Source organism: Pongo pygmaeus, chromosome 9 (assembly GCF_028885625.2).
Source record: "Pongo pygmaeus isolate AG05252 chromosome 9, NHGRI_mPonPyg2-v2.0_pri, whole genome shotgun sequence".
Classification (NCBI taxonomy): domain Eukaryota; kingdom Metazoa; phylum Chordata; class Mammalia; order Primates; family Hominidae; genus Pongo; species Pongo pygmaeus.
In genome coordinates, this window is record NC_072382.2 from 112111964 (window position 1) to 112137306 (window position 25343).

General features: G+C 41.7%; 1 protein-coding gene across 1 annotated transcript in view; it reads left to right on the forward strand.

Moving 5' to 3' along the window:
• Positions 1–413: 413 nt before the first annotated feature.
• Positions 414–25343, forward strand: part of FDX1 (ferredoxin 1) — a 37368-nt gene continuing 12438 nt past the window's right edge. The window contains exons 1-2 of the mRNA XM_054439887.2: positions 414–2549; positions 8109–8233. Of these exons, the coding sequence (XP_054295862.1) occupies positions 2365–2549; positions 8109–8233 (310 nt within the window). The 5' untranslated portion in view covers positions 414–2364. The remainder of the gene's footprint in view (positions 2550–8108; positions 8234–25343) is intronic.

Consider the following 25343-nt stretch of genomic DNA (forward strand, 5'->3'; position numbering starts at 1 on the left):
TCTTGGAAGCAGAGACTGGGCCTCTCTATCAGACATTAAACCAGCTGGCACCTGGGCGACCCAGTATCCAGAACTGTGAGAAAATAAATTTCTGTTCTTTACACATTACCCAGTCTGTGTGTTATTTTGTTAAAGCATCATAAACAGAATAAGACAAAAGTCTTCAAACAATGAATGGATTTTGAAAGGAGTAAAAGATGGGCTGGGCATGGTGGCTCACGCCTGTAGTCCCAGCACTTTGGAAAGCTGAGGTGGGCAGATTGCTTGAGCTCAGGAGTTCCAGACTAGCTTGGGCAACATGGCAAAACCTCATCTCTAAGGAAAAAAAGAAAAAAGAAAAGGGATGGAGGGGTGGGAGTTTTATAGACAAAGAAATACATAAGCAAACAGATAAGCAAAAGCACGTCCTCAGTAATTCCATGTTGCTTTATCTGTATTCATGACCATGTTTACAAATCCATTCTGGAATTCTGCTGACTACTAATATTTGCAATTTTTGGCATTACCTCTCATCCACCTTAGAAAACTTGGAGAATATTTTTTCTATCTTTAATCTTCATATACATGCTTAATGAATTCTGATGATTATTAATGGAAAATACATAACATCAATTTATTCACCAATATTTATTAGACCCTTGATGTTCAAGACCCTGTAGCTGGTGCTGTCGGAGTTACTAAGATGAAATATATAAACAACTACTCTATGTGTACGAATAACTACCCTACAAAGCAGAAAGCTATCAAGTGCCTTAAGGGAGTTGAAACTGTATTTGCTACAGGAGGGCTGAGAGAAGAGAGAACACCTACGATGTTTTTTCTTTCCAATTCTCTTCCTACAACTAATTCATCCGACCTTGGAAGTTCGGTCTTATTTAAAAAAAAAAGTTAGCTGTTCTTTTACAGCCTTCTCTTCAAGATTACTTGTCAGGGTTTGCTGTGCCCTTCGCAGCTTGAAAGACTTTCTCTTCATCCAACGATTTGAGGCAATGAGGAGCCACTGCCTTCTCTCTGTCATTGGGTTCCAGAAAGCACCATACATTGTCCGCAGAGACTTTACTCATGCTTACACTTTCTTGTTCTGAGTCTTCAAAAATTAGCGGTGTGTGGTGGCACACGCCTGTAGTCCTAGCTACTCGGGAGGCTGAGGCAGGAGAATCACTTGAACCTAGGAGGCGGAGGTTGCAGTGAGCCGAGATTGCACCACTGCACTCCAGCCTGGGCAGAAGATAGAGACCCCACGTCAGAAAAAGAAAAAAAAAGTATCTGATTGTGTTTAGCATATCGGCAATATCCCCTTGACTTTGGCCTTTAGCCTCTTTATGAGTACCCTGATGGAGGAAGGCCCAGGAAGCGGTAGCCTTCCTGGTTTGTGACGCACTGTTTGTATTGCGTATTAGATTAACATCAGAATGGCCCTGAAGGCTGGAACATCTTATCTGTGTTTGAGAGTTATGGAAACTCTGATCCTCCATGAGAATAATTTTTCCAAGGTCTCAGATCTCTAAAGCAGTAGACCTTGGATCTGAACATTGCTATTTCTGACCTTAAACCCCATGCATTTCCCACAACATATGAACCATGATAAGGTGTATTTTAAAGTTCATCTTTTCTGGTTTTTGTGAAAGTCTTTTAGAAATCTCAGCTCATCACAAAGTTTCCGGTTCAGTCTCGTGGGTTTCATGTACTCAGCCAGCATTTATTTGCCAGTCAAGGTCTAGGATGGCGATGGCTACCTGTCCTCTGCAGCAGCCCCAAGCCTATTCATTACTGTCATTTACAATTTTATAGTCATAATTATTTCCTTGTATAATAGCATTCTGCGATTTTCCAAAATTTCCCACTGTCTTTGTTTTACAGTGCGTAGAATTCACTTCTGCTCTAACTTGACTCCAAGATGACACAATTTCCCAGTTTTTTTTTTTTAACGGCTGGGGGATGGGAGGATGCGGAACAGAACACAGTGGTCTAGCTAACCGGTTTCGCTAGACGTCCAGCTATCTTTCAAAATATTTTGTTTCTGCATGGCAACTTCAGCCGCTAAAAAAGCACCCAGCTTACGACGGAACCTGGAGGGTTGGTAAAGGCCCCCTGCGCTGGCCCCGCCCCGTGGGACCCGGCGGCGTGGGCGGGAGAGGCGGGGCGGGACCGCGCTCCGCTTGCCAATGTCTTTATAGGTCACCCGGAAGGCACGCGGAGCCTCGGCGCGCTGCTCCCACCAGGGTCTCTCCGCCACTCCTGCCCCGCGCCCCTCGCTGCGGCCTTCGGGCGTCTGCGCCGCAGTTGCCGCCCCCGCCTCTTTGGAGTCTCTCGCGGCTGCAAAGCGCGGCCTGCGTCGCTTCCGGCAGTTCCCGACCGCGGGCGATGGCTGCCGCTGGGGGCGCACGGCTACTGCGCGCCGCTTCTGCTGTCCTCGGCGGTCCGGCCGGCCGGTGGCTGCACCACGCTGGGTCCCGCGCTGGATCCAGCGCCCTGCTGAGGAGCCGGGGGCCAGGCGGGAGCGCGGAGGCGAGCCGGTCGCTGAGCGTGTCGGCGCGGGCCCGGAGCAGGTAGGGCGCCGTGCGGGCGCGATCGCCGGCGCGGGCCGGGGTCCCCAATGGGTGGCGCCTGGCTCGCTGGGCCGAATGTCTGGTTCCAGTGCCTTCTGCGCGCCGGGCCCACACCCCGGAGGCCTGCCTCTCGCCCGCCTCTTCTGGGGTGCTCTCGCGGCTCCGTCTCGTTGCTCGGTGGCGTCACTGCCTCCCTTCCGTCGCACCGCAAAGTTCCTTCCCGCATCACCCACTCCCGGCAGGAATCGGGGACCCTGGACGCCCAGCTCCCTTTCCCAGCGCCTCCGGTGCCATGAGGAAAGCCGGGACTTTGCTGCTGCTTGTTCTCCGTGTGATTTGTCTGGGATCTGACCTTTGCTCTGCCCGAAACTGGCAGTGACCTTCGCGACAGGCTCCCCTCCTGCTGTCCTGGCCTGACACACCTGCCAGCTGTTTTTTTCAGGGCCTTGCCCTGCTTTGAGAGGACACCCAGGTCCCAGGTCTTTGTCAGGGGGTGTCCAGGTAGAATACACCCAGCCCATACCCTCTGCTGCCCTGGAGGCCCTTTGCTAGTTGCTCAAGTGTTGAAAGTCCCTGCGTTGAAGTAATTCGCCGGGACTTGAAACTTGGCTTTGGCACTGATTGTCTGACGTGCCTAACTTGGTCAGTCCTTAGGAACCCAGTTTCCCCATTTGCAAGTTGGAGATAATAACAGTGTAGACCTCCTATGGTTAATTGAAGAATAAATGAGTTAATACAGCGATACAGGTAGTCTTGTGCCTAGCACGTAGTGAGGGCTCAGTAGATGCCACTTGGTAGCAGCAGCAGCAGCAGCACCCTCTTAGGCTCACAATGTTGAGAGGGTTTTGTAGTAAATATTGAAAGAGATGTGAACAATTTATCCCAAATTTGTTGAAGTTTTAGGTTCTTGGGCATATTTGTTTTTCAAAGACACTCCTTAGATATACTAGAGATAAAATTTACACATAATTTCTAGCAACATGGTGGCGATTTATATAATGCAGATCTCTCGACAGCTCTTTGACCGCATGATGTAGGGTAGCAGGAATCGAGAACTAGAGGGAGAGTGTGTTGGATTTGTATGCTGCTTTTTCTAGTTTCTTCTTGAGGTCTCTGAGAGCAGGGTCTAAGACTTTCAGTCATCTTTTCCCCACTAATTCCGTTATCTAGTGGGTGCTCCATACATTTTTGTTGTGTGAACTTTGGGGGAAATCAGGGAGAAGGCAAACCAGATTTATTTGTTCCTGTTTCCTCTGCATTTCCCTCCCTGTCTTTGACCAGTGTGGGTGCCTTGCTTTCTGTTATACAATGGATGAGTTTTGGACAACTGTATAAATTGGGACAGATATTGAACATGCTTGTGTAACTGGTATAAGGGAACATGAATGTTTTTGTAATAATTGGGAGTTATCTTTCTCAGATTTGTTTTTTGGATTTGGATATGTCAGGTTGTCTCAAAGGGGAGCACGTCTGTTTCCTCATAATCCTGCTGCCCGCTTTATTGGCACAATTTCTATTCATGGTCTTATCATTCCTCTTACAGACTTTGGAGCTACAACTGGATTTTCCAGTTCTTACTGTGTTAGTGAGACTTGTGCTGTAACTATGGTAACTACTAATCACATATGGCTATTGAAGTTTAACATAATTAAAGGTAAATAAACTTAAAGATTCAGTCTTCCAGTTACACTAGCCACATTTCGAGTTCCCAGTAGCCACATGTGGCTAGTGGCTACTGTATTGGACATTGCAGGTATGTGTAGAACATCTTTGTTATGGCACAAAGTTCTTGTGGACAGACAGAGCAGTTCTAGAAACTGTAGTTCTGTCTTTGAAGTTTAACAACTCGATAAGCTATCAGTAATTGAGAGTCAGAAAAACTCCTTTTACTCTAAAATACCGTGACACAAGGGGGTTTGCAGTGATTCAGGTAGCAAAGATCTTTCACGTGTATTATTTCATATGACTCTTAAGACAATTCTATGAGGTAGGGAGGGTAGATAAATGGGAATAAAAATTTCATATTAAGTAGCTGGCAAAACTAGGACTAGAACTCAAGAAATTTTTGTGGATTTTAAAAAAATTTTAAATTTCTATTTATTTTTAAAATTTCAGTAGTTTTGGGGGCACAGGTGGTGTTTGGTTAATGGGTTTGTTCTTTAGTGGTGATTTTGGAGGTGTTGGTGTACTCTTCACCTGAGTGCAGTGGTGCCATCATGGCCCACTGCAGCCTACACCTCCCAGGTTAAGCGATTCTCGTGCCTTAGCCACCCGAATATCTGGGATTACAGGTGCGTGCCACCACATTCGGCTAAGTTTTGTAGTTTTAGTAGAGATGAGATTTCACTGTGTTGACCAGCCTGGTCTTGAACCCCTGGCCTCAAGTAATCTGCCTGCCTCAGCCTCCCAAAGTATTGGGATTACAGGTGTGAGTGACCACTCCCTGCATAGTGTCTACATCTTCTGGCTCTTAGGTTCCATACTCTTTCAACTGAAGAATTACCTTTTTCTTTCGTTTCCGCTTCCTCTCCTTTTCTTTGGTAAACCTGTTAATACTCTTACTTGGCAGTTTTTTGTAGGGCTGTTCACCTTTAATACAGACCAACAGGTTGGGCTTCTTAGCAAAAGGGCTTGGTCTTTAAATAACAGTTATTAATCAGTGTGTGTTGAATTCTACTATTTGTTACGTATTTTGCATACATTGTCAGAACTATGATTAATGTTGTCCAATTTTATAGAAGAGGAGGCTGATGTAAAAGAGATTTCGAATTCCTTTGCTGTAAGCTTAGCTCTAGAGTGCTTCAGAAGAACAGCAACGCTAAAACCTCTGGCTTTCAGTAGTGTGTATAAATGATGGAATTCTTTCTAATGTGCTTCCTGTAACTTCAGCTACCAGGCATTTGTTGATGTCAAATCTCTAGACTTCTCTGCTGGGCTCAGACCCATACCCATATTTCCATCTGGCTTTTAGACATTCTCATCTGGCTTTTTCATTATTAAAAATGAAATTTTTAATTCATTATTTCAGCAGGTCTAAGCTTCAACTTATTTCCGTCTTCCCCAAAGTTCCTTTGGTTCCTGTCTTAAACCTAGGTTAAATGGTACCACCTAATTGCGTGAGCTGGAAATCCCAATGTTTTTCTTCCCCGCTTTTCAGTTTGTCTTATGTAGATGGTCACTAAAACCTTTTGGTCTACCTCCTGGATGTCTGTTAAGTCACTGCGTTCTCTGTCCCTGATTAGTTTGTGCTGTTTTGATAACCTCCAAAGTGGCCTCCCTGCCTCTAGGGTATTTTCATTCTCAGCCATTGTACTTTGAAAAAAATGGCAGTTATTCATGTTGAAAATCATGAATAATATGTGGGAATACTAGTTTTAAAGCATGTTTTCGCTGTGAAAAGAAGTTGGAGAGCGCAGGCCCTTTTGAGGAACATTCCAGTACACATGCACACTCTTTTGATGAGTTTTAATGAATAGAATCCTGTTTTTTTTTCCAGTGTTATAATATTAGGGAGGGCATTATCCAGTGGGGCTTCAGTTGCCTCATTTGTGAAATGGGATCACTGGACTTGATAACTTTCAAGATAGTTATGGCTCTGAAATAATATTTAATTCTGAGTTTTACTTATATTAAAGATTTGTTTGATGGGCTATTGCCATCTATTGGTAGTAGTAAGAATAACAACTCATTATTTTAAGTTGAAGAGAATCTTTTCAAGTGTGAGGTAAAAATTAAAATAACCAATGGTGGAGGAATAAGGATCTAGTTGCTAGTATAATGGCTTCTCAGATTTTGGAGGGATGTTTGTGAGAAGTGAAGGAAATTTAAGTCAGCTAGCTGATAGCTAACATACTATCTTAAAAAACATGTAAGGAGGTATTTATCTTACAGATTCAAACAAATAAACTTTTTCTAGTCCCTTTGATTTGTAAGTATACAATGTGGACTGAAATGAGATGTCAAATACGCAGAAAACTATTAAACAACATCTCTCAGCAATAGTATTCTATGTAGCACTGGAACAGCAATCGCCCTACTGAGAGCAGAATGATTTGCTTTTTTTTTTTTTTTGGAGACAGAGTTTCACTCTGCCACCCAGGCTGGAGTGCAGTGGTATGATCTCGGCTCACTGCAACCTCCGCCTTCCGGGTTCAAGCGATTCTCCTGCCTCAGCCTCCCGAGTAGCTGGGATTACAGGCATGTACCACTATGCCTAATTTTTGTATTTTTAGTAGAGACAGGGTTTCACCACGTTGGCCAGGCTGGTCTTGAACTTCTGACCTCAGGTGATCCGCCCACCTTGGCCTCCCAAAGTGCTGGGATTACAGGCGTGAGTCACCATGCCCGGCCATGATTTGCTTTTTAGAAGCTCACTTCAACCCTGGTCTAGTCTTTTATGGACACATTCATGTTTTTCAGAGAGCTGTGTGATGACGTTTTTTTGTTTTTTTGGTTTTTTTTTGAGACAGGGCCTTGAGCTGTTGCCCAGGTTAGAGTGCAATGGTGTAATGACGGCTCACTGCAGCCCTGAACTTCTGGGATCAGGTGATCCACCTCAGCCCCCTGAGTAGCTGGTACTATGGGCAAATACCACCATGCCCTTTATTTTTCACACACCTACAACCATCTCATTTTTATTTTTATTTTTTGTAGCAATAGGGTCTCTCTGTGTTGCTTAGGCTGGTCTCAAACTCCTGGGCTCAAGCAGTCCCCTGCGTCAGCCTCCCAAAGTGCTAGGAGTACAGGTATGAGCCACCACACTTGGCCTTTTCTTTTTTAAATGACAGGGTCTTGCTGTGTTGCCCAGGCTGGAGTGCAGTGGTGCAATCATATCCCATTGCAGCCTCTTCCTCCTCCTGGGCTCAAGGGATCCTCCCGTTTCAGCCTCCCAATTAGCTGGGACTACAGATCACATCACCACACCTGGCTAATTATTTTATTTTTTGTAAAGATGGGATCTTGCCATGTTGCCCAGGCTGGTCTCAAACTTCTGGCGTCAAACGATCTTCCCACTTCAGCTTCTTGAAGTACTGGGGTTACAGGTGCAAGCTACTGCACTGGCTTGTATGAGAATAAAATAGAGTTCATGAGTGATAATAATTCCCAAATGTCACAGTTGTGGCTATTAGGGAGACATATACTGAGGCCACCAGGTGGCGTTGACCAGGTAGTCATTGCCATTTCCTGTAAGGTAGTAGAGCTTATTTCCTGGTAGGTGGGTAGATATATATGCCTTTGATTTGTCATGCCTTCTTCCCAAATAAGCTTTGGAAAGAAAAGAAAATACTTTCGGCTAGGCATGGTGGCTCAGGCCTGTAATCTCAGAGTTTTAGGAGGCCAAGTTGAGAAGATTGCTTGAGGCCAGGAATTTGAGACCAGCTTGAGCAACATGGTGACACCCCGTCACTACAAAAAATAAAAATAAAAAAAATTAGCCAGGCGTGGTGCTGGGCACCTGTATTCCCATCTACTCTGGAGGTCTTATAGGCTTTTAAACCAATTATTTTAAATTATGTTTTGAAATTACTAAAAATACTAAAGAACTGCTTTCTTTTCCAGCTCAGAAGATAAAATAACAGTCCACTTTATAAACCGTGATGGTGAAACATTAACAACCAAAGGAAAAGTTGGTGATTCTCTGCTAGATGTTGTGGTTGAAAATAATCTAGATATTGATGGCTTTGGTGAGTATGAAACATTTCTTAAAATGCATAAGTGAAACTGTTAGGTTTCAAATTTTATTTTGTGTTTTTTTTTTTTTTTTGGAAGAAGTTTAACGTATAGCATGCTATGTAAAATATTAACATTCAGGATGTGTTACTGTTATATTCTTGTTTATAAAGAATAATAGAGTGAGACCGTTGTTCTGTTCTTTGTACATTTAAATAAGTCATGGCCAGAAATCTGCTGTGGCCTCATTAGCTTACTGTTTATGTGTGTGATGCAAAGCTGACGGTAGGGAGTAGAGTTAAAAGATACCAGGTTAGAGAGAATAAATGTCATAGCACAGAGGGGTACTTAAATATCTTGAATGTCAGCTCACCTTCCTAGGAAAGGTAACTTATCCTAGAAAGTGGTTTATTTAGAAAGTTTTCATTTTTAGACTTCTAACCATATGCCTTAACTACACGTGCAAAGCCTGTGTTCCTGCAACTGCCCTTTTACACTTCTTCAGGCGTACCCTGTATATCACCTGTCAGTTTTGTTCAAGCACTGTGTGTTTAGATTAGCAGTTCTCAGAGGGTTTCCTTGACCATTAGCATTAGTGTCACCTGGGAAATGCAGATTCTCAGACACTCCTCCCCGACCCGCCACCCCCGCCCCCACCCCAGACTTACTGAGTCACGAAGTCTGGGATAGTTCCAGCATTGTGTGTTGTAACAGCTGTCTGTGTGATTTTGATGCATGTTCAAGTTTGAGAACCACTGGTCTGGAATAAGGTTCAAGGAGCGTATCTGACTCTGCTTCTTTCAAGGCACTGTTCACATTACCCTTTAAAGAACCATTTCTAGATCAGAATTAATTTATCTTTCTTCTGTTTTCCCATGATGTTTTATATCTACCTCTGTTTGTTAATGCTTATAACAGTTTTCCTTTTTAGAGAGAATGGGTATCTTTCTTATTAGATTATTAGTTTTTGAAAGACTGTACTCCATGAGGTTACCTGAGTCACCTCATGGAGTAGGCTTTGTCCAGAGTTGGCACTCAATAATATTTGCTGAATATCTTTTTAAAAATTTTTTGAGACAGGATCTCGCTCTGTCACCCAGGCTGGAGTGCAGTCGTGCACTCACAGTTCACTGCAGCCTCGACCTCCTGGACTCAAGTGATCCTCCCGACTCCGCCTCCTGAGTAGCTGGGACTGCAGGTGCACCATCACAGCTGGCTGAATTTTGTATTTTTTGTAGAGACAGGGTTTTGCCACATTTCCCAGCCTGGTCTTGAACTCCTGGGCTCAGGAGTTCTTCCTGCCTTGATCAAGATCAAGAGATCTTCCTGCCTTGGCCTCCCAAAGTGCTGGCATTACAGGCATGAGCCACCATGCCCAGCCTTGAATATCTAAATCTAATTTTTTTTTGCTAGTTTTAAAATAATTATAACAACTAGAATTTGAGTGTATACTATATTCCAGCATATGTTAAATGAAGTAGATTTTTTTTTTAACTCTCCATTTGATAGTTGAAGAAACTTGAGTCTCATGGAAATTAAGTTTCCCTGGTTATACATGCAGCAAGTGAGAGGGCTAAGACTCAAACCTGTCTTGAAGTCAAGATGGTATATCTCATTGTGGTTTTGATTTGTATTTCTCTGGTGATTAGTGATGTTGAACATTTTTCCGTATGTATATTGGCTGCTTTTATGTCTGTGTCTTCTTTTGAGAGGTGTCTGTTCATGTCTTTTTATTTTCCAACTTTTATTTAGATTCAGGGAGTACATGTGCAGGTTTGTTAAATGGATGTATCATGTGATGCTGAAGTCTGGAGTATGAGTGATTCTGTCACCTAGGCAGTAGGCTTAGAAACCAATAGGTAGTTTTCTCCTTGCCCCTCTCCCTTCCCCCTCTGGTAGTGCCCAGTATCTACTGTTCCCATCTTTGTGTCCATGGGACCCAGTATTTAGCTTGCACTTATAAGTGAGAACACTTTGCTTTTCTGGTTCTGTGTTAATTTACTCGGGATAATGGCCTTGAGCTGTATCCATGTTGCTGGAAAGGACATAGTTTTATTCTTTTTATGGCTCCGTATTCCGTGGTATATGTGTACTACATTTTCTTTATCCAATCCACCATTGACAGGCACCCAGATTGATTCCATATCTTTGCTAGTATGAATAGTGCTGAGGTAAACATACGAGAGCATGTGTCTTTTGGTAGAATGATTTGTTTTCTCTTGGGTATGTACCCAGTACTGGGATTGCTTGGTTGAATGGTAGTTCCATTTTTAGTTCTTTGAGAAATCTCCAAACTGCTTTCCACAGTGGCTTAACTAATTTACATTCCCACCAGCACTGTCTAAGTGTTTCGTTTTCTCCGCAGCCTTGCCAACATCTGTAATTTTTTGACTTTTTAATGATATTCTTTATGACTGGTGCAAGATGGTATCTCATTGTGGTTTTGATTTGCAGAGTATTTTTTCATGTTTCATGTTTGTTGACCACTTGTATGTCTTCTTTTTTTAATATGTATTTATTTATTTTTGAGACGAAGTCTTACTGTCACCCAGGCTGGAGTGCAGTGGCGCAGTCTGGGCTCACTGCAACCTTCGCCTCCCAAGTTCAAGCGATTCTCCTGCCTCAGTCTCCTGAGTAGCTGGAATTACAAAGGTGTGCCACCACGGCCAGCAAATTTTTATATTTTTAGTAGTTTTATATTTTTATAATTTTATAATTATTTTAAAATTTTATATTTTTAGTTTTGCTGCATTGACCAGGCTGGTCTTGAATTCCTGACCTCAAATGATCTGCCTACCTCGGCCTCCCAAAGTGCTGGGATTACAGGCGTGAGCCACCATGCCTGACCTCTGCGTGCTTTTTAATGAAGTTATTTTTTTTCGCTTGTTGATCTATTTAAGTTCCCTATTGATTCTGGATATTAGACCTTTGTTGGATGCATAGTTTGTGAATATTTTCTCTCATCCTGTAGGGTGTTTACTTTGTTTTTTTGTTTGTTTTTTGAGACGGAGTCTTGTTCTGTCACCCAGGCTAGAGTGCAATGATGTGATCTCGGCTCACTGAAACCTCCACCTCCTGGGTTCAAGTGATTCTCCTGCCTCAGCCTCTTGAGTAGCTGGGATTAAAGGCACTCACTACCACGCCCAGCTAATGTTTGTATTTTTAGTAGAGATAGGGTTTCACCATGTTGGCCAGGCTGGTCTGGAACTCCTGACCTCAAGTGATCTGCCCACCTTGGCCTCCCAAGTGCTGGGATTACAGGTGTCAGCCACCATGCCTGCTCTGCGCACATTTTCCCCCCCCCCGAGACAGAGTCTCACTCTGTTGCCCAGGTTGGAGTACAGTGCCACTATCTTGGCTCACTGTACCCTTCCCCTCCCGGGTTAAAGCAATTCTCCTACCTCAGCTTCCTGAGTACCTGGGATTACAGGTGCATGCTACCATGCCCGGCTAATTTTTTTTGTATTTTTAGTAGGGATGGGGTTTCCCATGTTGGCCAGGCTGGTCTCGAACTCCTGACCTCATGATCTGCCCGACTTGGCCTCCCAAAGTGCTGGGATTACAGGTGTGAGCCACCACACCCGGCCCTCTGCCCACTTTTTAATGAGGTTATTTTTTTTTTGCTTGTTGATCTGTTTAAGTTCCCTATAGATTCTGGATATTAGACCTTTGTTGGATGCATAGTTTGTGAATATTTTTTCTCATTTTGTAGGGTGTTTACTTTGTTGATAGTTTCTCTAATGTGTCGAAGCTCTTTAATCAGGTCCCATTTGTCAATTTTTGTTTTTATTGCAATTGATTTTGAGGACTTAGTCATAAAAATTCTTTGCCAAGGCCAATTTCCAGGAGAGCATTTCTGAGGTTTTCTTCTAGGACTTTTGTAGCTTTAGGTCTTACATTTAAGTCTTTAATCTATTTTGAGTTAAATTTTGTATACAGTGATAGGTAGGGGTCTAGTTTCATTCTTCTGCATATAATAGCCAGCAATCCCAGCACTGTTTACTGAATAGGGAGTTCTTTCCTCATTGCTTATTTTTGTTGACTTTGTCAAAGATCAGATTTTCTAGATGTATGGCTTTATTTTTCGGGTCTCTATTCTGTTCCTTTGGTCTGTGTGTCTAGGTTTTCTAGGTTGTGTGCATAGGGGTGCTGATAATAGTCTCTAGGATCTTTGTATCTTTATGGGATTGGTTGTAATGCCATCTTTGTCATTTCTAATTGTGCTTATTTGGATCATCTCTTTTTTTCTTTGTTAATCTAGCTAGTGGTCTATCCATTTTGTTTATTCTTTCAGAAAAGCAACTTTTGGTTTTGTTGGTCCTTTGTATAGATTTTTGGGTCTTAGTTTTGTTCAGTTCTGCTCTGAGTTTAGTTATTTCTTCTGCTAGCTTTGGGTTTTTTGTTTTTCAAGTTCTTCTAGGTTAATTTTAGATTGTTAATTTGAGATCTTTCTAACTTCTCAATATAGGCGTTCAGTGCTCTAAACTTCATCTTAACACTACTTTTGCGGCATCCCAGAGATTTTGGTATCTGTGTCTCTGCTTTTATTTATTTCAAAGAATTTTTTGATTTCTGCCATATGGTGGAGCCACTTTAGCTGGTAGAAATATTTTCTGATCTTTGACAGAAGTGGGTAAACCATGCTATTATTTGTGTGCATTGGAAGTTGTGGCTGTTGTGCTGTTGAAAAAATTTAAATCTTAACATGTCGTAACAGTGTTAACTAAACTTTCATTTAGTGATGGTGTGGTACTGAAATATGTCCCAAATCAATAACGTTGGAATGGATGCTAAACATGATCTAACACAAAAAAAGGCTAAACAATCAGCCTGATGTTTGGTGCTGTTAATTTAGGTGTAGATACTGTAAAGACAAAAGTACTTAGAAAATAGGATTTTAAAAAGGCATTACAGTAGGAATATTTTTAAGCTCACCAAAAAATCAGTTGGTGAAGGGTAATGGAAAACAATACTGGTGGTCTGGCTGTGTCCACACCCAAATCTCGTCTTGAATTCCCACCTGTTGTAGGAGGGACCCAGTGGGAGGTAATTGAATCCTGGGGGCAGGTCTTTCTTATGCTGTTCTTGTGATAGTGAATAAGTCTCACAAGATCTGACAATTTTATAAGAGGGAGTTTCCCTGCACAAGCTCTCTGCATGCCTGCTGCCATCCGTGTAAGATATGACTTGCTTCTCCTTGCCTTCTGCCAGTATTGTGAGGCTTCCTCAGCCAGTATTGTGTTAAAAAGTCCATTAAACACTTTTTCCTGTATAAATTACCCAGTTTCGGATATGTCTTTGTCAGCAGAGTGAAAATGGACTAATAAAGCAAATTGGTACGAGGAGTAGGGTGCTGCTGAAAAGATACCCCAAATGTGGAAGCGACTTTGGAACTGGGTAACAGGCAGACACTGGAACAGTTTGGAGGGCTCAGGAGAAGATAGGAAAATATGGGAAAGTTTGGAACTCCCTGGAGACTTGTGGAATGGCTTTGGCCAAAATGCTGATAATGATATGGACAATGAAATTCAGGCTGAGGTGGTCTCAGATGGAGATGAGGAACTTGTTGGGAATTGGAGTAAAGGTGACTCTTGCTATGTGTTAGCAAAAAGACTAGCGCATTTTGCCCCTGCCCTAGAGATTTGTGGAACTTTGAACTTAAGAGGTGATAGGGTATCTGGCAGAAGAAATTTCTAAGCAGCAAATCATTCAAGAGGTGACTTGGGTGCTGTTAAAGGCATTCAGTTTTAAAAGGAAACAGAGCATAAAAAAAGTTTGGAAAATTTGCAGCCTGACAATGCGATAGAAAAGAAAACCCCATTTTCTGGGGAGAGATTCAAGCTGGCTGCAGAAATTTGGATAAGGAATGAGGAGCTGAAAGTTAATTCCTGAGATACTGGGGAAAATGTCTCCAGGGCATGTCAGAGATCTTCATGGCAGCCCCTCCCATCACAGGCCTGGAAGCCTAGGAGGAAAAAGTGGTTTTGTGGGCTGGGCCCAGGGCCCCCTTGCTGTGTACAGCCTAGGGACTTGGTGCCCTGTGTCCCAGCTGTCCCAGCTGTGGCTGAAAGGGGCCAATGTAGAGCTAGGGCTGTGGCTTCAGAGTGTGCAAACCTCAAGCCTTGGTAGCTTCCATGTGGTATTGAGCCTGCTAGTGTACAGAAGTCAAGAATTGGGGCTTGGGAACCTCCGCCTAGATTTCAGAGGATGTATGGAAATGCCTAGATGTTCCAGGCAGTAGTTTTCTGCAGGGGCAGGGCTCTCATGGAGAACTTGTGCTAGGGCAGTGCAGAAGGGAAATGTAGGGTTGGAGCCCCCACACAGAGTCCCTATTGGGGCACTGCCTAGTGGAGCTGTGAGAAGAGGGCCACTGCCCTCCAAACCTCAGAATGGTAGATCCACTGACAGCTTGCATGGTATGCCTGGAAAAGCCACAGACACTCAATGCCAGCCCATGAAAGCAGCCAGGAGGGAGGCTGTATCCTGCAAAGCCACAGGGGTGGAGCTGCCCAAGACCATGGGAACCCAGCTCTTGCATCAGTGTGACCTGGATGTGAGACATGGAGTTAAAGGAGATCATTTTGGAGCTTTAAGATTTGACTGCCCCGCTGGATTTTGGACTTGCATGGGGTCTGTAGCTCCTTTGTTTTGGCTGATTTCTCCCATTTGGAATGGCTATATTTACCCAATGCCTGTACCCCCTTTGTATCTAGGAAGTAACTAACTTGCTTTTGATTTTATAGGCTCATAGGCAGAAGGGACTTGCCTTGTCTTGGATGAGACTTTGGACTGTGGACTTTTGAAGTAATGCTGAAATGAGTTAAGACTGTTGGAAAGGCACGATTGGTTTTGAAATGTGAGGATATGAGATTTGGGAGGGACCAGGGGCAGAATGATATGGTCTAGCCGTGTCCCCTCCTATCCAGACCTCATCTTGAATTCCCATGGGTTGTGGGAGGGACCCAGTGGTAGGTAATTGAATCTTGGGGGCAGGTCTTTCCCATGCTGTTCTCCTGATAGTGAATAAGACTCACAATATCTGACAGTTTTATAAGGGGAGGGGGGTTCCCTGCACAAGCTCTCTGCCTGCTGCCATCCATGTAAGATGTGACTTGTTCCTCCTTGCCTTCCACCAGGATTGTGAGGCTTCCCCAGCCATTGTGGAACTGTAAGTTCATTAAACCCTTTTTCCTGTATAAATTACCCAGTTTCAGGTATGTCTTTATCAGCAGCATGAAAATGGACTAATACAACTGGTTACATAGTTAAAGGCACAAAACTGTGGCAGTGTACCTCGGTCTGCAATGGCTAATGTTTATGGGTGCTGAAAATTCATCTTTACCCCTGCCCTGCCCCGCTACCTTTTTTTTTTTCTGTAGGAAAATTATCTCAACTTAAGTTTTAAATTATGTGAAGCTTTCAGCACTAGCATCTTTTGTATAAAAAAAGATGATTGGATTTAGATTATCTTCCTTCCCCACTACATCATTTAACATGCCATCTGTTGTTTTTTGACTTTTTAATAATATTCTTTTTTTTTTTTTGAGACGTAGTTTCGCTCTTTTTGCCCAGGCTGGAATGCAATGGCACGATCTCGGCTCATTGCAACCTCTGCCTCCCTGGTTCAAGTGATTCTCCTGCCTCAGCCTCCTGAGTAGCTGGGATTACAGGTGTCTACCACCACACCCACCTAATTTTTAAAATATTTTTAGCAGAGACAGGGTTTCACCATGTTGGGCAGGCTGGTTTCGAACTCCTGACCTCAAGTGATCTGCCTGCCTTGGCCTCCCAAAGTGCTAGAATTACAGGTGTGAGCCACTACGCCTGGCCAACAGCTAATGCCCTTTCTGATTGGTGTGAGATGGTATCTCACTGTGGTTTTGATTTGCGTTTCTCTGATGATTAGTGATGTGCAGCATTTTTTTCATGTTTGTTGGCTGCTTGTATGGCTTTTTTTGAGAAGTGTCTGTTCATGTCCTTTGCCTATTTTTTTAATGAGGTTGTTTTTTGCTTGTTGATTTAAGTTCCCTATAGATTCTGGATATTAGACCTTTGTTAGATGCATAGTTGGTAAATATTTTCTCCCACTCTGTAGGTTGTCTGTTTACTTTGTTGATAGTTTCTTTTGCTGTCTAGAAGCTCTTTGTTTAATTAGATCCCACTTACCAATTTTTGCTTTTGTTGCAATTGCTTTTGGAGACTTAGCCAAAAATCCTTTGCCAATCCAATGTCTAGAAGAGTATTTCCTTGATGGTCTTTTTTATAGTTTGAGGTCTTACATTTAAATCTTTGATCCATTTTGGGTTAATATTTGTATATGGTGAAAGGTAGGGAGTCCAAGTTCAGACTTCTGCCTATGGCTAGCCAGGCATTCCAGCACCATTATTGAATACGGAGTCTCTTAAAAAGAGTAAGTGCTGTCTGGGTGCGTTGGCTCATGCCTGTAATCCTGGCACTTTGGGAGGCCAAGGCAGTCAGATCACTTGAGGTCAGGAGTTTGAGACTAGCCTGGCCAGCATGGTGAAACCCCATCTGTACTAAAAATACAAAAAATTAGCCAGGTGTGGTGGCATACACTTGTAGTCCCAGCTACTTGGGAGGCTGAGGCACCAGAATCACTTGAATCTGGGAGGCGGAGGTTGCAGTGAGCTGAGATCGCGCCTCTGTAATCCACCCTGGGTGACTGAGCAAGACTGTCTCCAAAAAAAAAAAAGAAAAAAAAATATATATATATTTGCAGAACAACCTCTGAGCTGCTACTCTGGGCACACTGCCTATGGGATAGCCATGCTCCACAAGGAGTCCTACTTCTGTTGCTGCTGTACGCTGCTGCTTCAATGAAAGTTGCTACTTAACATGACCGACCCGCCCTGAATCATTTCCTGGGCAAAGCTAAGAACCTTCCTGGGCTAAGCCCCAATTTTGGGGCCTGTCTACCCTGCATCAATTCTATATGAATTTTAGAATAGATTTTTATAATTCTGTGAAAAATGATGTTGGTAGTTTGATAGGAATAGTGTTGAATCTGTAAATTGCTTTGGGCAGTATTATTTGCTTATTTTTCTGATGAGGTATTATTTTTATAGGTTAGCAAAAGCTCTTTAAATGTCCTATTTGATAAAAATTGTGAAGACGAAAATTTTAAACATTTATTTAAATGGCTTCCAACTGCTATTTTACATGAAGTTACATATTCTCAAAATAGTGTAAAATGCTTTTTGCGTAAATAATTTGTGTGGATTGCTTTATATTAATTTCTTCTAAATTAAAACATAAGTATTATGATCTTAATACTTGAACGTATTCTTTTAAGTTTTTAAAAGTATTTTTTTCTTCATCACTTGTGACTATATATTACAGTACAGTTTTTTTAAACCGCAGGTGACAACTATTACAGGGTCATGAAATCAATTTAGTCACTCCCAACTAGCATTTTAAAGAAATCAAAAAGAGCAGAACATATAAAAGCATACCATCTTTTGTGAGGGTATTATCTTAGGAAATGTTTATTTAGCTATTTTACAAGTATATATGTACTGGGTCATGATGTAAAATGAAATTCGTACTGTGAGTCACCGTTAAATAAAGTTTTTTCTGAAAGTCATTGGTTGGAATGGAAGAATGTCCTGCTTGGGCTTCCTTCCCAGCTCTATCACTTTTTCAGCTTTGTGACCTTGGGTTGGGTATCTAACCTACTCATAACTCATCTTTTCATCTGTAAAGCAGGGATAATATTAATATCTACCTCATAAAGTTGCTGTAAAGATCAAATGGGTAAATCCAAGCAAGTCCTAAATAAATATTAGCTAATATTGTTAACATAGGTATTAATACAGATTCATTGTTCATTATAGCAAATTTTAAAAATACATTTAAAAAGAATTTAACACTTCATATCATCACACAGAGATAAGCACTGAAATAATCTTTTTTCCCAATACCCAAGAAATATAGAACATTTAATGTAAATTTTAAAAATTCTGCTGGTATCATAGAAATTCGCATATTCAGACTCAGAAGAAAAGCTTTAAAGATCAAGTATCCTGACTTGTCCACAAATCTTTGTATTTAAAGATAAGTTTGAGATAAGTAAGCTAAACTAGATTCACCAAAGATAGAGTTAAGCCTAAGCTTCTTTCTAGAATAAAGATGAGAGAAATGAAATCAGGAAGGGTGCAATGTTATCGTTATAAAGAAGAGCTTCTTACCACAACATTATGGGGGCAGCTGTTTCATTAATTCCTAAGGCTAAATGCAGGAGCCCATCTAAATATTGCACTTGTCATAAGTCATCCAGATGAACACCGTACTCCAAACATGGATGACTGAAGTATTTAGTTTCTTTACAGTTTCTCTGTGGGTGATCTCATCCGTTCTGTGACCTTAAATCCTTTCTAGATGTTGATAAACTCTTAAATTTACATCCTTAGCTCAGACCTCTCCTCTGAGCCCTGATTTACAGATCTAACTTCTTGCTTTACATCTCTTCTTGGAAATCTAATATATTTAAAACAGCTTTTGGCTTTTTTCCTCCTGATGAAACCTGTGCTTCCTCGAGTCTTTCCTATCTCAGTAATGAGCACCACCTGGCTGCTCGAACCTGAAACCGTAGAGCACCATTCCTTCCTCTTTCTCCCCAACCTGACATCCAGTCCATTGGCACCTCCGGCCAGTTGTGCCCCCAAGATTCGCCTCCAGCACGTCCTGTTGGCTCCATCCCTACAGTCCGCACGTGGGGCTGGCCAGCCACTGTGCGCCTGGAGATGTGCTAACCTGCTTCTGCCCTGGAGTTTAACAGCCAGGTAATTTGTCCTAACAGAAATCAGACATGTCAGTTCCCTGATTAAAAGCCATGAGTGGGCCAGGCACAGTGGCTGACGCCTGTAATCCCAGCACTTTGGGAGGCCTAGGTGGGCGGATCACAAGGTCACCAGTTTGAGACCAGCCTGGGCAACATGGTGAAAACCCGTCTCTACTAAAAATACAAAAATTAGCCAGCTGTGGTGGCATGCACGTGTAATTTCAGCTACTTGGGAGGCCGAGGCAGGAGAATTGCTTTAACCCAGGAGTCAGAGGTTGCAGTGAGCCGAGATTGCACCATTGCACTCCAGCCTGGGTTACAGAGTAAGACTCCATCTTGAAAAAAAAAAAAAAAACCGAGATGGGCGGATCACGAGGTCAAGAGATCAAGACCATCCTGGCCAACATAATGAAACCCCGTCTCTACTAAAAATACAAAAAAAAAAAAAAAAAAACCAGCTGGGCATGGTGGTGCATGCCTGTAATCCCAGCTACTTGGGAGGCTGAGGCAGGAGAATTCCTTGAACCAGGGAGTCGGAGGTTGCAGTGAGCCAAGATTGCACCACTGCACTCCAGTCTGGCAGCAAAGTGAGACTCCTTCAAAAAAACAAACAAACAAACAAAAAACCACGAGTGTCTTCCTTTGCACATAGGATAAAATCTGTATTCCCAGCCGTAAAAGTCTCTGCATTATCTGGCCCCATCTGCCACTCTTCCTCTTTTTTGTTTTTTTCTCATTGTTCTTTGTCCCACTTTGGTGATACTGGCCTTTTCTCAAGAGCTTGAACTCACCCAGAATTCCTACTTTTGAGACTTTGTGTATACTTTACCCTCTCCCTGAGACACATCCCTCTCTCTCTCCCATCCCCAAAATTTAGCTTTTCATCTATCGAATCTCAATTTATATACTTCCTTAGCAAGGCTTTGCCCAGCCACCCAGTCCAAAGTAGTGGTTCTCTTGTTACCCTGAACCCATTATCCTCCTTCTCGGCATCTTGTTCACTTGTTTCATAGTATTTGTCAGTTTAGTAATTATGTATTTCTTGTGTATCTTTCCAGTAGACTGCGATGAGGGATAAAGTCATTCCTGTTTAATTCCTCATTGTATATGAAATGAAGTAATAAGTGAACAAATGAATAAAAAGGGACAGTCATAAATTTTGGAAACAGTTCAAACTTATAAACATTCTCATTGCCAACTTTTATATTAATATAGATCTTTTGGATGATGCAGGTACCTGTTTTCAGAGTGTATCATAATATTCTGTCACTAGGGGGCAGTTACACACCTGAGATTCAACTTACCTAGTTTACTCTCAAGACATTTTTTTCTTCAATATTACCTATTCATGTGTCTGTTTTAAGGGAAATTATACAAATTGGAAGATCCTGATTGTGTTTGTATAAGTTTATATTTATTCCCCTCATGCTTGAGTCCCTATTGATATAATGTATTTCTGACTACGCTAGATCAATCTTTAGAAAATTAGATTTTGTTTACACATAATTTCCATTTCTAATATATAATATTCCCACACAGCCATCCTCTAGATTTTTGTTTGGGAAAGGGGTTAGGTGTCGGGCTGGGCAATTGTATTGTCAGCATCGTAGTAGATAATACAAAATGATCTTAATATGAGATGCACACACACGAAATGTCTTTTCCCGTTGGCAAACACTCAAGTTACATGAAAGGAAAGGAGCAGCAGTCTGCAGAGATCTGACTTTCTCTAGGAATTAATTTCACAGCTACAACTTCTGAGGATTTGCCCAAGTATTTACTATCATTATTCCTGTTTTAAAAAAATGAAACTTGGTTCATGAGTTCACCAACCTTGAAATTAGTAAGCATGCTTTACTATTCTTCATGTTACTTTATATGCATATATTTGAAATTGTGCAGATTAACAGTATTGAGATTCTTACTCTAGCAAAATCAGAAGGATTGTGAAAACCAAAACTGTTGTCAGGAATCCTATAATTTTAAGCTGGCAGGCTGTGTGAGTTGTAAATTTTACGTTTGTTACTGCAGCTAAAGATGGACCATTTTAGCTAATAAACAAATCCCTGCCATCCTTTGTCAGCACCATGTGAACCGTGCTGTTTATAGACATTTGAATATCTGTTTGATTTTCTTGACTATGGTGATGATATTTTAAACTGTGGTTATAATTTAAAATCATTTTTAAAGCCTGTATCAGTTTCAGCCAAGCATTAAGTGCTAATACTGAAAAATGTATCTGAAAATGAGTTATTTTGGAATAGAGGTTAGATATAACAAAATGCTAGGAAGAAAGCCAAAAACCTGTCATGATACATACTACTGTTATTTTAGGAGAAAGCACTCTGAATTGTTAGCCAGTATGTCAACAAAATCAAAGCAGTACTAAAATGTATATACTTTTAAGTTCATGAAAATTGTTGTATAACCAAGCCAGGATGGTGGCTAAAATGCTGGCACCAGGGGCTAATATCAGTGTTGCTGTAAGGTGTTCCTAAATCCGGTTATTATCTGTGCTAAGGCATGAAGTATGTTATTATTATTAATTTTAGTTGGCAGATCATAATTGTATTTATGGGGTAGGTACAGTGTAATGTTTTGATACATGTATACAATGTGGAATGATTAACTTAAGCTAATAAACATATCCTTCACCTCACTTATTTTTTGTGATGAGACCTCTGAAATTTACTGTTAGTAACTTTTGAAATACACAATACATTATTATTAACTGCAATCACCATGCTGTTGCTATAGATTTTTTAAAATTAATTTTTTATAATATTTTGAGACAGAGTCTCACTCTGTCACTCAGGCTGGAGTGCAGTGGCATGATGTTGGCTCACTGCAGCCTCCACCTCCTGGGTTGAAGTGATTCTTGTGCCTCAGCCTTCCTAGTAGCTGGGATTATAGGTGAGCACCACCACACCTGGCTAATTTTTGTATTTTTAGTAAAGATGGGGTATCACCACGTTGGCCAGGCTGGTCTCGAATACCTGACCTCAAACAGTTTGCCTGCCTCAGCCTCCCAAAGTACTGGGTTTACAGGCATGAGCCACTGTGCTCGCCCTGTGCTAGAGATCTTAAACACAAATTCCTCCTAACTGAAACTTTGTAGCCTTCGAACAGCACATGCTCATTTCATTTCCTCACCCCTACTCCCATCTGCTGGTAACTACCATTCTATTTTCTAAGGCAGTGGCCCCCAACCTTTTTGGCACTAGGGACTGGTTTCGTGGAAGACAAATTTTCCATGGACAAGGTTGGGGTTGGGATGGATTTGGGATGATTCAAGTGCATTACATTTATTGTGCACTTTATTTCTATTATTATTACACTGTATCATATAATGAAATAATTATACAACTCATCATAAGGTAGAATCAGTGGGAGCCCTGAGCTTGTTTTCCTGCAACTAGATCTAGGTCCCATCTGGAGGTGATGGGAGACAGTAACAGATCATCAGGCATTAGATTCTCATAAGGAGGGTGCACCCTAGATCCCCCACATGCACAGTTCACAGTAGGGTTCTCATCCTATGAGAATCTAATGCAGCTGCTGATCTGACAGAGGTGGAGCTCAGACGGTAATGTGAGCAATGGGGAGCGGTTGTAAATACAGATGAAGCTTCCCTCGCTTGCCCTCTGCTCACCTGCTGTGTGGCCTGTGGCCCGGGACTGCTGTAAGACATGATGTATTTTTGGTTATTTGAAAGGTGGACATAGTAATGAAAAGAATTTTACTTCAAACGTTTGTTCTACTTAAGTATATTTTAAAACAAAAATGTTTGAGGATTTTAGATTTTTAAACTTTGGGAATCCATTTTTCTATTTTGTTTCTTTGAGAAAATAATTCTTGAAATATGAGACTTGTACAATTTTCAAAATCTTTGAGAATGCATTTCTCATAAAACATGATCACTTTGTGTTTACATATATGTGTATATCCATGTATATATACACATTTACATACATGTATACACATAGACATACACATTTTCCCTATTCATTTACTTTTATATAGCGAACCACTTACAAAGACACTAAAAGCTGACAGCCACCAATATTACTCTGGGGCTGTGTATATAATAAGTTATGTAACTTTTGCACCTCATTCCTTCATATATACATCATATATTAGTATACCCATATTGTGATCAGCTGCAAGTTTGAGCCTTGTAGTTGTTGTTTGTTACTTTTATATCCTTTATTCTTTTATAGTTTTATAGGTTATCTTCCACTGTTTGTTTTGTAGGGTTCTCTGTGTATATGAAAAGCGGAAAAAAAAAAGCTCCCCATTTTGTGAATAGGTTTTGTTTCCATAATCTATTTTCAGGTCAGCTGCTTGTTATTCGGAATTTGTTTTCCCATAAAAATGATGTTGGCTAAATTTTTGAGCCAACACACAGAACGTGTTTCTTCACAACTGACTTAATCACCATTTATAGCTTGTTTTTTGGGATAAAATGCGTTGTACCTTCTAACTCTTGTAATTGTAGCTGCTGCTGCTTCTTTCTTCTACTTTTTTAAAGAGACAGGATCTCATGCCAGTCAGAATGGTGATTATTAAAAAGTCAAGAAACAACAGATGTGGTGAGGTTACAGAGAAATATGAACACTTTTACACTGTTGGTGGGAATGTAAATTAGTTCAACCATTGTGGAAGACAGAGTGGTGATTCCTCCAAGATTTAGAACTGGAAATACCATTTGACCCAGCAATCTCATTACTGGGTATATACCCAAAGGAATATAAATCATTCTGTTATAAAGATACATGCACGTATATGTTCATTGTAGCACTATTCGCAATAGCAAAGACATAGAATCAACCCAAATGCCAATCAATAATGATAGGCTGGATAAAGAATGCACATATCCGTGGAATACTATGCAGCCATAGAAGGAATAAGATCATGTCCTTTGCAGGGACATGGATGGAGCTGGAAGCCATTATCCTCAGCAAACTAATGCAGGAACAGAAAACCAAATACTGCATGTTCTCACTTATAAGTGGGAGCTGAAAAAAGAGAACACATGGACACAAGGAAGGGAACAACACTTATTGGGGCCTGTTGGTGGGAGGGCGCAGAGGGGAGAGCATTAGGGAAAAGAGCTAATGCATGTGGGGCTTAATATCTAGGTGATGGGTTGATAGGTGCAGCAAACCACCATGGCACACATTTACCTGTGTAACCTGCACATCCTGCACATGTACCCCAAAGCTTGAAACAAACAAACAAAAAGAGGTGGGATCTCGCTTTGTCACCCAGGCTGAAGTGTAGTGGCATGATCATAGCTCACTGCAGCCTTGACCTCCTGGGCTCAGGTGATCCTCCTGCCTCAGCCTCCCAAGTAGCTGGGACTGCAGGTGTGAGCCACCACACCCAGCTAATTTTTAAAATTTTTTAGAAATGGGATCTTGGTATGTTGCCCAGGCTGTTCTCAAACTCCTGTCCTCAAGAGATCCTCATACTGTGGCCTCCCAAAGTGCTGGGATTATAGGCATGAACCACCATGCCCAGCCTGTACCTTCTAATCCCAGATCAGGACCCACCCTACACACACGAACACACACACACACACATACACCAGGAACACCTTAACTCCCTGGACCCACCCTACACACACACACACACACACACACACACAGATACGCACATACGCAAAAAACAGAGACTCCTTTCTCTGTGTTGCACCCGAGTCTGATAGTGGGAATATATGCATGGGTGATTCTTAGTGCAGAAGATATCATGGTGGATAGGAGCCTGGGAATTCTGTGATGCTGAAGAAAACTTAGAAGATGAGGCCTAATAACAATGTTATCTACTTTGTTTCTGCGGATAGCCTTTGGCATCTGAGGCTGTGGCTCTAGTGCAGTTGGGAGCTATAGGGATGCTCATTATGGCTCTGAACTCTCTGTGTCAAAAGAGATAGAGAATTGGTGGCAGTTCTCATGTTTTAACTGGAAATAAGAAGGCAGTGCCAGATCAATTCTGTGCAAAATAAGGTGCTGATAAAGGGAATCTACAAAAAACTCTATAACTAACATCATGCTTAATGGTGAAAAATGGAATGTCTTTCCTGTAAAATTGGAGACAAGGCAAGGATGTCTACTTTCACCACTCCTATTTAACATCACACTGGATGTCTTAACCAGTGTGTTAAGGCCAGAGAAAGAAAGAAAAGGCACATAGATTGAAAAAAATAAAACTGGTTTTAGATGACATGATTGTTTACGAAGAAAGTCACAAGGAATCTACAAAAACATTCTTAGAACTAATAAGTAAGTTTAGCAAGGTCCTAGAATATAAGGTCAACACAC